Genomic DNA, 13,074 nt, shown 5'->3' with positions numbered 1-13,074 from the left:
AGGCTCACCAGTGTCCAGTCTAATAAATTAAAAGACCTTCAACAAGGCACATCAAAGTGAAATTTCATAATACTGGTGATATAAGATTCCAGAGATAAACAGAATCCAGATTGACATTAAACTTTTCAACAGCAACACTGAAATTTAAAAGGTGAAATGCCCTCAAAATTGTAAGGTGAATGACTTCCAATGTAGAATTCTATAGCCAGCCACACTATCATTCAAATACATGCTTTTAAATAAGAAATAGGCTTAGCTATGTAAGATTTCCAAAAAATTACCTCCAACGCACCTTTTCTCAAGAAGCTACTGGAGGATATCCTCCTCCAAACAAGGGAATACATCAAAATAGAAGATGTGGAATCTACAATACTGAAGATCAAACACAGAAGATATCAAGAAATTCCCAGGTTTAGAGAAAAACAATGGAGTGACATTATCTAATGAACTTGTCTTTGAAGAAAACAGTACTGAAAAAGATTCTGTGGGAGCATATAGGAAGAACTACTGATTCACCAAAAAAAAAAAAAACCTGAGCTAAGCTAATAGTCACCCTAGTAGAAAATGTTATTATAGTTCACTACTTGACTCAGCAGTAAACAATATTTACCTAACTGTATATGCAACTAATATTGTCTCATTAAAATTTATGATATAATTAATTTTAGAAATGGGGCGACAGGGCATGGGAAGAGGATTTAAATGAGTTAAACACTCACTCACCATAACAAGAAATGATTCAGTGATATCTAAAAGTCATAAATTGAGAAAGAGCAGTAGAAGCATATTATGTGGAAATAGATACCAGAAGAAAAGCTAAAAGAGCTGAAAATTGCCGCCTAGTGATTGTGAATTGACAAAGAAGGGTGATTTAAAGGACTATAATTTTTTATTACAAAGATTTTGATAAAAATAAAATATTTTAAGATATAGTATTCATGTATTATTACTATTTGAATTTCTATCTCAGGAGGAATTTGAAAATCTATGTAATAGAAACATGGTTACATAAAACTTTATTATCAGCTATATAATTCTTAAACTATGGACAAGTGGTCAAGTACTGCTCTCAAAAATATAAGAAAATAAGCATTTAGGTTATTATAAGGCAAGGCCCACTTGAACCTTTTGATCATGGCTTTGCCCTTTTTGATATCTGACCTAGAAGTTGTGTGTATGTGGTCCCAAATCAGAAGTGAGATGGATAGCAGCAATAATTTTCACTGACTGTTACAGAAATTATATAGACAATAAGCCATCTCTCAAAAAGGCTCAGGAGAGATAAAAGCAATTATATCAAAAATACATATTAATATTCAATTAAAACCTAGCAATTCAGAGAGAAGCTGAAATAAAGTAATTATTAACAAAACATACTATGCATTCATAAAAATTATATAATTGTTAAAAGTATATAATGATATAATAGTATGAATAACCTTAGCATGTACCTGGATACTGTGCTAATAAGCATTTATCATTTCATTTACTGCATCCTGATGGGAAGTTGATATCCTTCTCTGCACATTCACAAGTAGGAAACTGAATCTCAAAGAGGTCAAGTAATGCGCACCCCAACACACAAATAAACAGGGGAGCGGGGATTAAAACCTAAGCCCATGGTCATAACCACTAAGCAATTTACCAAAAAACAGAAATTCTAAATTCAGAATACTAAATAGTATTCTGGCTAATTTGGCATATTTTCATAAGCTACATTAATCACAGATGATCTACTAATTCCCTACTAAATAACTATTTGAGAGTCATGCTCAAGAGCCTAGACAGTTATTTCCGTTCAGTTTTTAAATAATGCCATTTCTAAATTCATATACTTTTTACAGTATTTCTGTATTTTTATTTATACTGTAGAGCTAACAGTAAAACAAATTAGCCATTAGACTAACATTAGACTAACATATTCCTCTACAAAGTGGTAAGACAAACTTCAGGCAAATCATAGCAAGACAGCATGATTTGTTTTCGCACATTTCTCACCCCGAAACCCCTACACACAAATACTTCTGTGTCATACATTTCTATCATACCCTTGTACACAGGAAATATCCTATGAATACATTAAAAATTCTGTTCTTAACAGAGAAAAACACTTGATTAATAAAGTGGAAAAGCTCATTCCAGCATTTTCTTTTACATTCATAAATCTGCTTTTCTGTTTTAACAAAATTATCTCAATTAAGATCCTCAAAATATACAACTATTAAAAGAAACACATATTTTAAAAAAGCTTTCAATAGCTCACTTGTAGATAAAATGTTGCCTGAAGTCAAAGAGGGAGAAAAACCCATTTCCCTCAGAGTAAGAAGAAAAAAAATACATAAAGGGATTTGAATGTAAAGAGTAAAAAAAATTGCCTTGCAGCACTGACATGAGTGAAAAGTCATCAATCTTTGTGATTTCAAAAAAATGTATGCAGATTTCTTTTTGTAAAATCTCTGAAACAGGAGGAATAAGGATAACACAGAATTCAATTATTGATTAAATAGCATAATAAAAGAAGCAAGAAAGTCACATAACTTAAAAGTTTTTTTTTTAATTTCCAATCTATGTAAATGAAGGGCAAAATAACTTTGAAACTAGGAGAATTCAGGTGGAGGAAACTATTAAATTAAAAACATAAAAGCCCTTGAAGAAACAATACTACTTGAAGATTTTAAATTATACAGAAGCATAAGGGAAAACAAAATCAAAGAGAATAAATTCTGGATTCAACCACTACAATCCCTAAGGAGTCTCAAAAGCAGAAATTTTCAGCAATGAACAAACCAGATACAATCTTTTATAAAAATCAGCACTATCAATATACGCTTCACTTAAAGGTACAAAAGAAAAAAATTACAAACATTTACAAACGGAAAGAAAATGGCAGAAAAAACTGCTTGGAATGATACTGCATTTGACTAGCCCATTCCATTTTTCAACAAAAATTTCAATGTTGGTATGTGCTAGTAGTATGTGCTAGATGTTAGAGTCACAGCAATGAACAAAATGGACAAACATCTGCCTTCATGAAGCTTACATTCTAGTGGAAAAGGAAAACAAAGGGACGTGAGAAATAAAATATGTAGTATGCTAGATGGTGACTAGTGCTATCCAGAAAAACTAATAGGATTCTCTATGACAGATTTGGATTCAGTTTGTTTTAGCAAATTTCTCACCCCTAAACCTCTACACACAAGTACTTCGGTGAAAACTGCATTGTCTGTTTAACAGACATAAGCCATGACGTCCAAAATAAATCACTGTAATTTACAACGGTCATAAGTTCCCCTGTTTTCAAACTTTTATAGCTTCTCATTTACTTGCAAAAATTAAGCTCAGCAGCTTACAATTTAGTAAATGTAAACATGTGAAAGTATACTAACAAATATCTGTGACTGCGAGCTGATTACCTGTATCTTTCAAGCTAATATAACATAATTTTAAGAAGTACACTGAACTAAAATCATTTTATGTGTGTAATATAGATCACCAAAATATGTTTTTAAAATAATTCAGACCTTCAAATTCCCTGTCCAACCCTCTCCCCCTTAAAAAACAAAAACACATTATCATCCTATTCCTAGATAATCTACAAGGGGAGTCTTCCTCCTTACAGAGTAAGGAAGAGCTGGGAAGGAATACTGAAAGAAAAGCATGGAAAGGCGATTTTCATGCCGCGGAGCGGCTGGGCCCGTGGGCCGTGGCCGCTGGGCCTGCGCTTCCGGAGCCTGTGCTCCACAATGGGAGAGGCCGCAGCAATGAGAGGCCCGCGTATGGCAAAAAAAAAAAAGTAATTCTGATGACAGGACAGCAATGTACTAACAACTTATGCACTAAGAAAAATGGCCAACTCACTAGTCAGTGACTGGTGTGTATAGGTCTTCTCTAGAAACCCGTCCACCTAAGCCTATCAAGACTTTGAACCCTTATGTAATACCTAGCAAAAAAATCAATATTACCCAGTTGTGTTAGGAAAAAAAAATCACAGTAATAGAATTTCCTATTATTTGCTCACATTTCTCAGGAGTGATGAAAGGAGAATTCTAACATTAGAATAAATAAAATTACTCTGAACCTAAAAACATATCCTGAAATGTTAAGTACATCTACCTTCATGCTTCAAGGCTGAATCCAGTTAATGTTTTTGCAAAAGCTTTCAATTAAGTTTGCATGGCTGCCCTGTAATTCTCGGGATGAAAAGCTTGGAAGCTGGCTAAAGATATCAAGAGAGCTGACTGAACGTAGATGAGCACTGTTCCTTAACAAGCCTACAATTTCAGTAAAAAAAAAAAAAAATGCAGTCAGTTCTATCAAAGGTAATCTACTCTAAGCAGGTTTCAACTATCATTTCATATTGTTTGTGAACCATCATATTCAGTTATCTAAATTTAGCAATATAAAGTCTATTGTGATAAAAATAAAATTTCCTTAAGTGAACTGAAAGTAGTCCAAAAACTAATCCTGCTGTGTACTTTAACTAATAGAAATTGAGATTGAACCGTTTGACAGTTCTCTAGAGTTTCTAAGTCCAAGTTATTCCAGGAAAACAGTAATCAACCATTTGTGGCAATTCAACACATCAATAAATCTTAAAGACCTAATGACAAAGAAAAAAATTACCAAAAAGTAAGTTCAATTTATAGCCAAAAAAAATGGAGTCAATTATACCTATGTAGAATAATATTAGGTTTTACTACACTTTCTAAAAATGAGATTAAAAATCAAACAACACATTAGGCCTAGCTTACTACATAAGAGCAAATGAATGAAGAGTCCAGGTAGTGCTCTTTGTACTGTTCTTACAGAATCACATCATCAATATTAATAATGGTAGTAACAGTACCAATACTATCATTACTCTTTTTGGTTTTTTTTAAGATGTTGGGGGTAGGAGTTTATTAATTTATTTTATTTTTTTTAATTTTTTGCTGTGTTGGGTCTTCATTTCTGTGCGAGGGCTTTCTCTAGTTGTGGCAAGCGGGGGCCATTCTTCATCACGGTGCGCAGGCCTCTCACTATCGCGGCCTCTCTTGTTGCAGAGCACAGGCTCCAGACGCGCAGGCTCAGTAGTTGTGGCTCACGGGCCTAGTTGCTCCGCGGCATGTTGGATCCTCCCAGACCAGGGCTCGAAACCGTGTCCCCTGCATTAGCAGGCAGATTCTCAACCACAGCGCCACCAGGGAAGCCCCTATCATTACTCTTAAGTATCTTCCAAAATATTCACAACACTTTCCTTAATTGTGTAATCAGCAGAGTATATCTTAAGAGGTAGATAAAGGCAGGGGAAGAAAAAGTTGCCAAAGGCTATATAATAAGCCAGATGAATAACCAAATTCTCTAATTATTTTTTATTTTAAATCAATATCCAAAGACAAACCATAATTCTGGTATTGTATAGCTAGTAACAGCTGACCTAAGGAAATTTATAAAAAATTAAATTATTAAGGAGTTGATCATTTCTTTCATCTGATCATTTTAAAATAGGAATAGAAGTCATTTAAAATCATAGTGCTATTATGTTACAAGGACAAAAATGGTCACGCTGCACTCTTCAACTGCCCAAATCACTTCCTTCTAACAAGATGATGAAGAGACCCTTATCTTGGTTTACCTCTAATTAAACAGATGCATCTATAGGAAATCATGGCAAAAATTACTTGATTTCTTAGTTATGACAAAATCAATCTTTCTTCCAAATCTTTTATCTGTAAAAATGTCATGTAAATCTAAAAATTATTTGTCATCAAAGCAAGAATACGGTATTCAATTATAAATTCTACAAAGCTTTAGAGCTCTTAGCCAGTTGTTCAAAATCTTTTCATGCATTCTTGAGATTTACCTTAAAATGAGATTAGAAAGTAAATTTCAGAGGATTTCTTTATCATATCATCCTTTTTTTTTTTTCGTATCATCCTCTTTAATTTGAAATGAGCTGATGTGCTTTTGAGAATATTTTTAAGGGAGTTTCTTTCCCCCTTTAAAGTTTTACATTTCATTCTATAAAATATATATATAACCAATATATATAAATCTTGAAACCTATGTGCACTGGTATATGTCTACATGGACACAAGTTTTGAAGACCTTTTAATGAATTTATGCAAAAACTGACTACTTTGAGACAATGAAAAGGCCATTTTCATTTGCTGAAATCTGACAAAGCATTTTAGACTCTGTTCAACTTATGGAAAGATACACAAAGGGTTAAAAACAAAATCAATAACATCTACCCTATAATAACATATCTCAGCTCTTAAATCATATCCAACTCAAGATAAAAGAATATTCTCATCCACTGAGATCTGAACATGTCCCAGAAATACATGAGTAATTATGGCACACAGGTAATAATAGCACAACTATCAACACAGATTTTTAGAGGTATAATTCAGCCTGGAGGCTAGGAGATGGCCTAATTTTTCAGGATTCCTTTTTGCCCTATTGAAGGATTAAAGGTGCATACAATGAACTGGAAAATAGTGCTAAACATTCTCTTTGTATACAACCCTCACAGATAACTATAATGGACCAACTATGACAGAAAGGAATCTCACTCACTAATACAATCAGTCACAAGTCAACATGACTTTTTGTACTCTTCCTCCTGTAACATACCTGCAAAATCTCACCCTGTGAAGCCCATCACCACAGTGAAGTCAGGCCCCCTATAAATCTTCTGAAAATACAATTCTTCAAAGGCATATGACTATGAGGAATTCTCCCTTACTTTACCACGCCTGCTTTAGGTGGTAAACCATATGGAGTGTATTATACTTATACTAACTACTCTTCAATAACTTCAGAAGGCAATTCTAAATTTTTAATGCACCCTGTAATGCACATGTTTTGAACCAAGGTTTTCTGCGTCATTCTTGTTTCTTTACTGGCTTAAGGCAGCTAAAATTAGCCTTTGTAGGTAATTCCTAATCTGAATTGCAGTTTTTTACTACACAAGTTCCCGGGCGACAAGTAGGTTTACAATCTTAGTAAATGACACGCCACTCGTTCGTTAACGGCAGGGAGTATTTATATTACAGCGGGTGCTTTTCTGTCCTGTAAGAGCTGCCAGCAGGACTCTTGCTCTAACAGGCAGCAGTTGTTTACTGGGGCCAGTCAAGATTAGAACATTACAGATGATTTTTTTTTCCCACCCAGAATACTTCTTAAATTTAGTAGTACTGACATAGAGAAAGTAAAAGGTAATGAAAAGGAATACTCCTTGAATACAAATGGGTTAGTTTTCAGATGATAAAAGACAAAAGAATAAAAACGAACATTGGTGTTCAGAAGAAATGCCAGGAAAGAAAAAAAAAGAAAAAGCATATATCCTTCCTTTTATCCAACTCTTATTAAACATAAGACAATGTCAACCTTGAGCTCACTATCTTAAAAGAAGTGCAGTATTCTATGAATTGAGGTCATACATAAAGCATCTAAATACGTAGGATCTGACATCCTGAACCTAGGTTAGGAAAAAAGTGTTTGCACGGGGCTTCCCTGGTGGCGCAGTGGTTGAGAGTCCGCCTGCCGATGCAGGGGACACAGGTTCGTGTCCTGGTCCGGGAGGATCCCACATGCCGCGGAGTAGCTGGGCCCGTGAGCCATGGCCGCTGAGCCTGTGGGTCCGGAGCCTGTGCTCCGCGACGGGAGAGGCCACAACAGTGAGAGGCCTGCGTACCACAAAAAAAAAAGTGTTTGCAGAGACAGAAATCTAGATTCTACTAGGAATTCTCCCAACAAAAAGATAAGACTCAGTGTATACAAAAAAATAAATATAAACAAGCAAACTTCTGTATCTTTGTAGATGCTGGTGGTGTTTTTTGGTTTTCAACTGGTTTTTGTTGTTTAGTTAGTAAATAAATAATATTCTATTATCCATAATGTTAAATGTGGGAAAAAAATGAAAGTAACCAGGATAGGAAAATACAAAAAGCAGAAATTCAATCTAAAATCTTAAGCTAACAATCTTTAAATAAGGCAGCAGTCTTCTAATGAGAGAGAAAACTATTAGCAATTTTAAAAGCCAAATGTTTATACATAGGGATAACAGGAAAGTACTGCCTAAAACAAATGCATGATTTTAGAAATCAAACGTAAGGAAGAAAACAGCTGTGACTCTAGCACTTAAATCATATTCCAAGAGAGTAGAAAAATATGATAATCCAAGTTGAATTATTTAAGCAATGTCAGAGCTCACTTTCTTCACTAATTCCAAAACTTGAGGCTTAAGGGTAAAAATATGAAAATGGTAAAAAATATGAAAAAGTTATTTGATAAAACTGAGGACAATAAACATTATAAACTGTTAAAATTATTATATGTGAACATACTACATTTAAAATTTTAAATATTCAGCTATTATAATCTATGAATCAGAAATAAAATTGAAATCCAAATTACAAATACATTAAACATATTTAAAAACACTATTTTCTGTTCCTTTTATCCACATAGAATATATTAATCAGAAGACCACATGACACAGAAAATGTTATAAGATTTTGCTTCATGTTTCCAATTATACACAGTGGAAAACTTTTCATGAATTCAAAGTTTAAACAGATGCAACTTAATTTAAAGTCCTCGAGGCTTTATTTACCGTCTTGTGACCGTTCTGGCAGGCCACATGCAGCGCTGTCTGCCCCATCGCGTCCTCAACATCGACGTCACTGACGTGCTGTACAAGGTCATGGAGTAGTTCTGTCCGCCCATTCACAGCCAGCCAGTGTATCTGTGCAGCCATTTAGGTTACTTAACATTTGTGCAAGAGTGTTTCACATAAAAGCAGCAGATAAATAATGCAATTATTTATCAACTGTGAGCATGACATGCACACTAAATATTAAAATTAAAATTTAAGCCAATATACTTTTTTCCTATATTTTTATATGGGGAAAAAATATGCATCAGGATGTAGGTTACACCACCATGTACTTCAAAATCAAGCATTTCATGGTTTCAAAGTAGTTAAAAATCCTAAACTTAGGATCACCAAATACTCTGCTTCTTAGATGACCATGGACTGCATGTATAGCTTATCTCTAGAGAAGAGGTACTGGATATTTTTCCTCCCCCAGAAACAAACATAAGTTAAAAAGTAATTAATATGACAGCAGGTGTCATATTCTTTACTTCCTATATTTTACACATAATGCATGTAACATATATAATAACATATATGGGGAGGATTAAAAAAATATAAAACACCTATAAGTCTACCCCACAAAGATAATCAATGTTAAAACTTTGGACTATGCTGTCCATGCATTTTTCATCTGACTTTTTTTCCATTCAAAAAATAGATCATGAAACTTTTGTTTTAAAATGGTAACTCTGAACCCATGCATCAGCTCCTACTTCTTTCCCGAACATCACTGAAATGACAGTAAAGAGTACTTTTTCTTAAAGGACAGACCTATTAAGAAAAAGAAAAGGAGAGAATACAAGAGCAACACATTTTGCAAGCTGGAAGCTTTTGTCTTCATTGTCAGAACAAAGAGCTGAATCCTAAACCAGTAATAGAGCACCAAGAAGGTAGATTCAGATCACAGAACTCCCCAAAGGCTCAAGAACAGGTAGCAACACTCTCCTGCACTTCTTGAAGTTACATATAACTTTTATATGCACTAGGAAACCAAAATACTTGTATGACTTGCTTTATCTCAGTATTCATTTTATTGACATGGTCAGGAACAGAACCTGCAGTATCTCTGAGGTATGCCTATAAATAAAAACCCAAAACAAAAGAAAGGCAAAGGAATCTCTGGGATGATGGTGAAGAGTTATTCCAAATAACGCTGTAAAGCAGGCCTAGAAATCAACCAATCTCACTTAGAGAACAGCAGTCCCCATAACAGACTCCTTCAAAACTATTCAAGAAGGTGAAAGGTACTGAACAAATGTTATGAGGATATTTACAAAGCTCAGGGAAGTCTAGTAATGAATTAACAACACGTATTTAGAAAACAAAAAAAAAATGTTAAGGTTCAATAAATGAAGAAACAGAAATAAAAGACATACAGATTGGAAAGGAAAAGATGAAACTATCTCTATTTGCAGATGACATGACTGTCTATGTAGAAAATCCCAAGGAATCTACCAAAAACTCCTAGAACTAATAAGTGAGTTCAGCAAGGTCACAGCCTACATGATCAACACATAAAAGGCAACTGCATTTCCATGTACTATCAATGAACATGCAGAAATAAAAATTAAAAACAATGTTGCGGGACTTCCCTGGTGGTGGAGTGGTTAAGAATCCACCTGCCAATGCAGGGGACACAGGTTTGAGCCTTGGTGCTGCAAGATCCCACATGCCACGGAGCAACTAAGCACGTGTGCCACAACTACTGAGCCTGCATGTCACAACTACTGAAGCCCGCATGCCTAGAGCCCGTGCTCTTCAACGAGAAGCCACTACAATGAGAAGCCCGTGCACCGCAACAAGAGAAAGCCTGTGCGCAGCAATGAAGACCCAACGCAGCCGAAAATAAATAAATAAATTTTTAAAAAATTAAAAAATATAAACGTCACTTACAATTGCTCCAAAGAAAATAAAATACCTAGCTATACACTTAAAACATGCACAAGATCTGTAAGCTGAATAATACAAAATTGTGATGAAAGAAATCAAAGACCTAAATAAATGGAGAGACATACTGTGTTTATAGATTGGAAGACTCAACGTAGTAAAGATGTCAATTCTCCCCAAATTGATCTACAGGCTTAATGCAATTCCAATAAGAAATCTCAGCAAGGTTTTTTTGTCATAGACAAGTTTATTCTAAAATGTATATGGATAGGCAAAGAACCAGAGTAGCTAACACAATCTTGACAAAGAAAAATAAAGTGGGAGTAATTACTCTACCTGACATTAAAACTTACTATATAGCTAGAGTAATCAAGACAGTGTGGTATTGGCAAAGGGACAGACAGATCACTGGAACAGAACTGAGGACCCAGAAATAACCCCATACAAATATGCCCAAAAGATTTTTGAGAGAGCGACAAAACCAATTTCATGCAGGAAGTATATAGCCTTTTCAACAAACAGTGCTAGGGTAACTAGACTCCATAGGTAAAAAAAATAAGCCTTGACTTAAGCATCACAGACAAATATTAGCTCAAATAGATCACAGGTTTAGATGTAAAATGTAAAAGTATAAAACTTTTTGGAAAAGATAGGAGAAAACCTTCAGGATGTATAGCTAGGCAAAGAGTTCCTAAACTTGATACCAAAAACACAATCCATAAATGGAAAAACTGATATACTGAACATCAAAATTTAAAACTTCCGTACTACAAAAGGCTCAGTTAAGAGTACTGTAAATCATCTATGCTTCAATTTAATAAATAAATAAATAAATAAAAACATAAAAGTGATAGAAGAGTGATTTTGAAGGTGAAGGTGGGAAGTGCAAGGTGTCCTTGAGTAATCAGCTTGAGGAAGGAGCACACATATAAAGGCTGAAGACCTGGAAAGTGACCCCCTTAACTATCCATGCTACAGACCTTTGGAAGTCTTCATAAACCCCCAGTGGTATCTGAACACCAGTTAAGCTCACTGCTCCAATGTAGCATGCTCTCTTGCATCTCCAAGCCTTTGCCAACCTATTCCACAGAGCTAGAACCCCACTACCACTCCCAACCTCACAATCACCACTTACACTAGTCTAACTTCTGTTTGTCCCTTTGGCCTCAGCTCTTGTGATACTTCCCTGGGATGCCTCCTCCAATGCCATTGGTGAGGATGGGTCCCCTTATCTGACTTCTATAGCATCTCCAGCACCTATGTTAACATTCATTACAATGTGTCACCATTGCCTGTTGACTATCCTGACTTCCTTGGAAGTTTGGGGAAGACAAGGACTGCATCAGTCAAATTACCGCTCTAACCCCATACCAGTAAAGTGCCTAGCACATAATAGGTATCCAAGAAAATCCTGTTCAAAGAACAAATGAATGAAGAAACATGAGAAGCCCTTTGTGAAGGTGATCAGCCCACAAAGTATGCAGTCAACAGTTCTCTCCTTTTGTATGAAAAATCCTGGGGATCTTGACTCCCCACTGAAGGCTCTTCCATCTCAGGAGCCCTTGCCTTTACTGCCCCACATGCTTGGTGGCCACTATTCAATTCTGCAGCACCACATTTCCACCATCCTAGCTAGCTTCCTTCAGCTGATGGGGTCAATGTGCCTGGCTGTTGAATTAATTCCATCATGTGACCTGGGACTAGGCAGGAACACGCTTGGTGGCCAGAATTGTTTCTAAGAGAAGGAGGCACACCATACCAATCAGGGCCACAGGACAGAACACTGAGATTGGTCCCAGGCAGAAAAAGAGCTGAGACTTTTTATATAATAAGCCTTGTAGAATCATTTGACTCTTTAAATATATGCATGAATAATTTTTTAATAAAAATTTTATTTTTAAAAATTTTGTATTCCACTTCCCTTAAAGTTCAGGAGTGAAGGGGGAAAATTAGCAGATAAAAACTTATGCGATTAAACAGACTATGTTAGTACTGAGCATCTTGTCTTACCTATACTAGAGAGTGTCCTAAGGATAGAGCTATGTCAATTACATAGTTTTATAACCCTCTGTGGTACCTACCATATCACTATAGCATCCTGTAGATATTTGGAATACAGTTTTTCTTTACAGAACAAATGGTGTTATATTGTTACTATGTAACAAAAATGTAGATTATCACAGGAATTGTGAATTCCATATAATAATTGTGATTGAACTTAATCTTTAACAAGTCATTCTCAGAATAATTCACATCTTAGGAAAGCTGTTTTGTTATGCCCCAACTCCCTCCCTGCCCACTGAAAAAAAAAATTTTTAATCAGAAAGGCCTTGAAAACTAGCACGGTATGTAAATACTCAATATTCTTCTTTATTCACAAATTAAAGGACTCAAAATTTACAAAAACTACCAAAGGAAGGTTAAAAAAAAAAAGTTCCGCTTTATTGAGGTATAATTGACAAAACTGTAAGACATTTAAAGTATACATCACAATGTTTTGATATACATTGTGAAAGGATTTCCACTATCCATTTAATTAA

The 13,074-nt window shown here is 35.1% G+C and overlaps 1 protein-coding gene across 4 annotated transcripts in view; it reads right to left on the bottom strand.

Annotated features, from left to right (window-relative positions):
• HACE1 (HECT domain and ankyrin repeat containing E3 ubiquitin protein ligase 1) overlaps positions 1–13,074 on the bottom strand; it is a 95,048-nt gene that overhangs the window by 66,301 nt on the left and 15,673 nt on the right. Inside the window, exon 6 of one of the 4 annotated variants that reach the window (XM_065889228.1) lies at positions 8,603–8,734. The exons of 2 other annotated variants lie outside the window; for them this stretch is intronic. In XM_065889228.1, coding sequence (XP_065745300.1) covers positions 8,603–8,734 — 132 coding nt within the window. Of the gene's footprint in view, positions 1–8,602; positions 8,735–13,074 lie in introns of those variants that run through there. One more of the 4 variants, XM_065889231.1, reaches the window with a different exon arrangement.

Source organism: Phocoena phocoena, chromosome 12 (genome assembly GCF_963924675.1).
Source record: "Phocoena phocoena chromosome 12, mPhoPho1.1, whole genome shotgun sequence".
Lineage (NCBI taxonomy): Eukaryota > Metazoa > Chordata > Mammalia > Artiodactyla > Phocoenidae > Phocoena > Phocoena phocoena.
The sequence above is the reverse complement of the archived record's forward strand: the minus strand, read 5'-3'. Positions and strand labels throughout refer to the sequence as shown.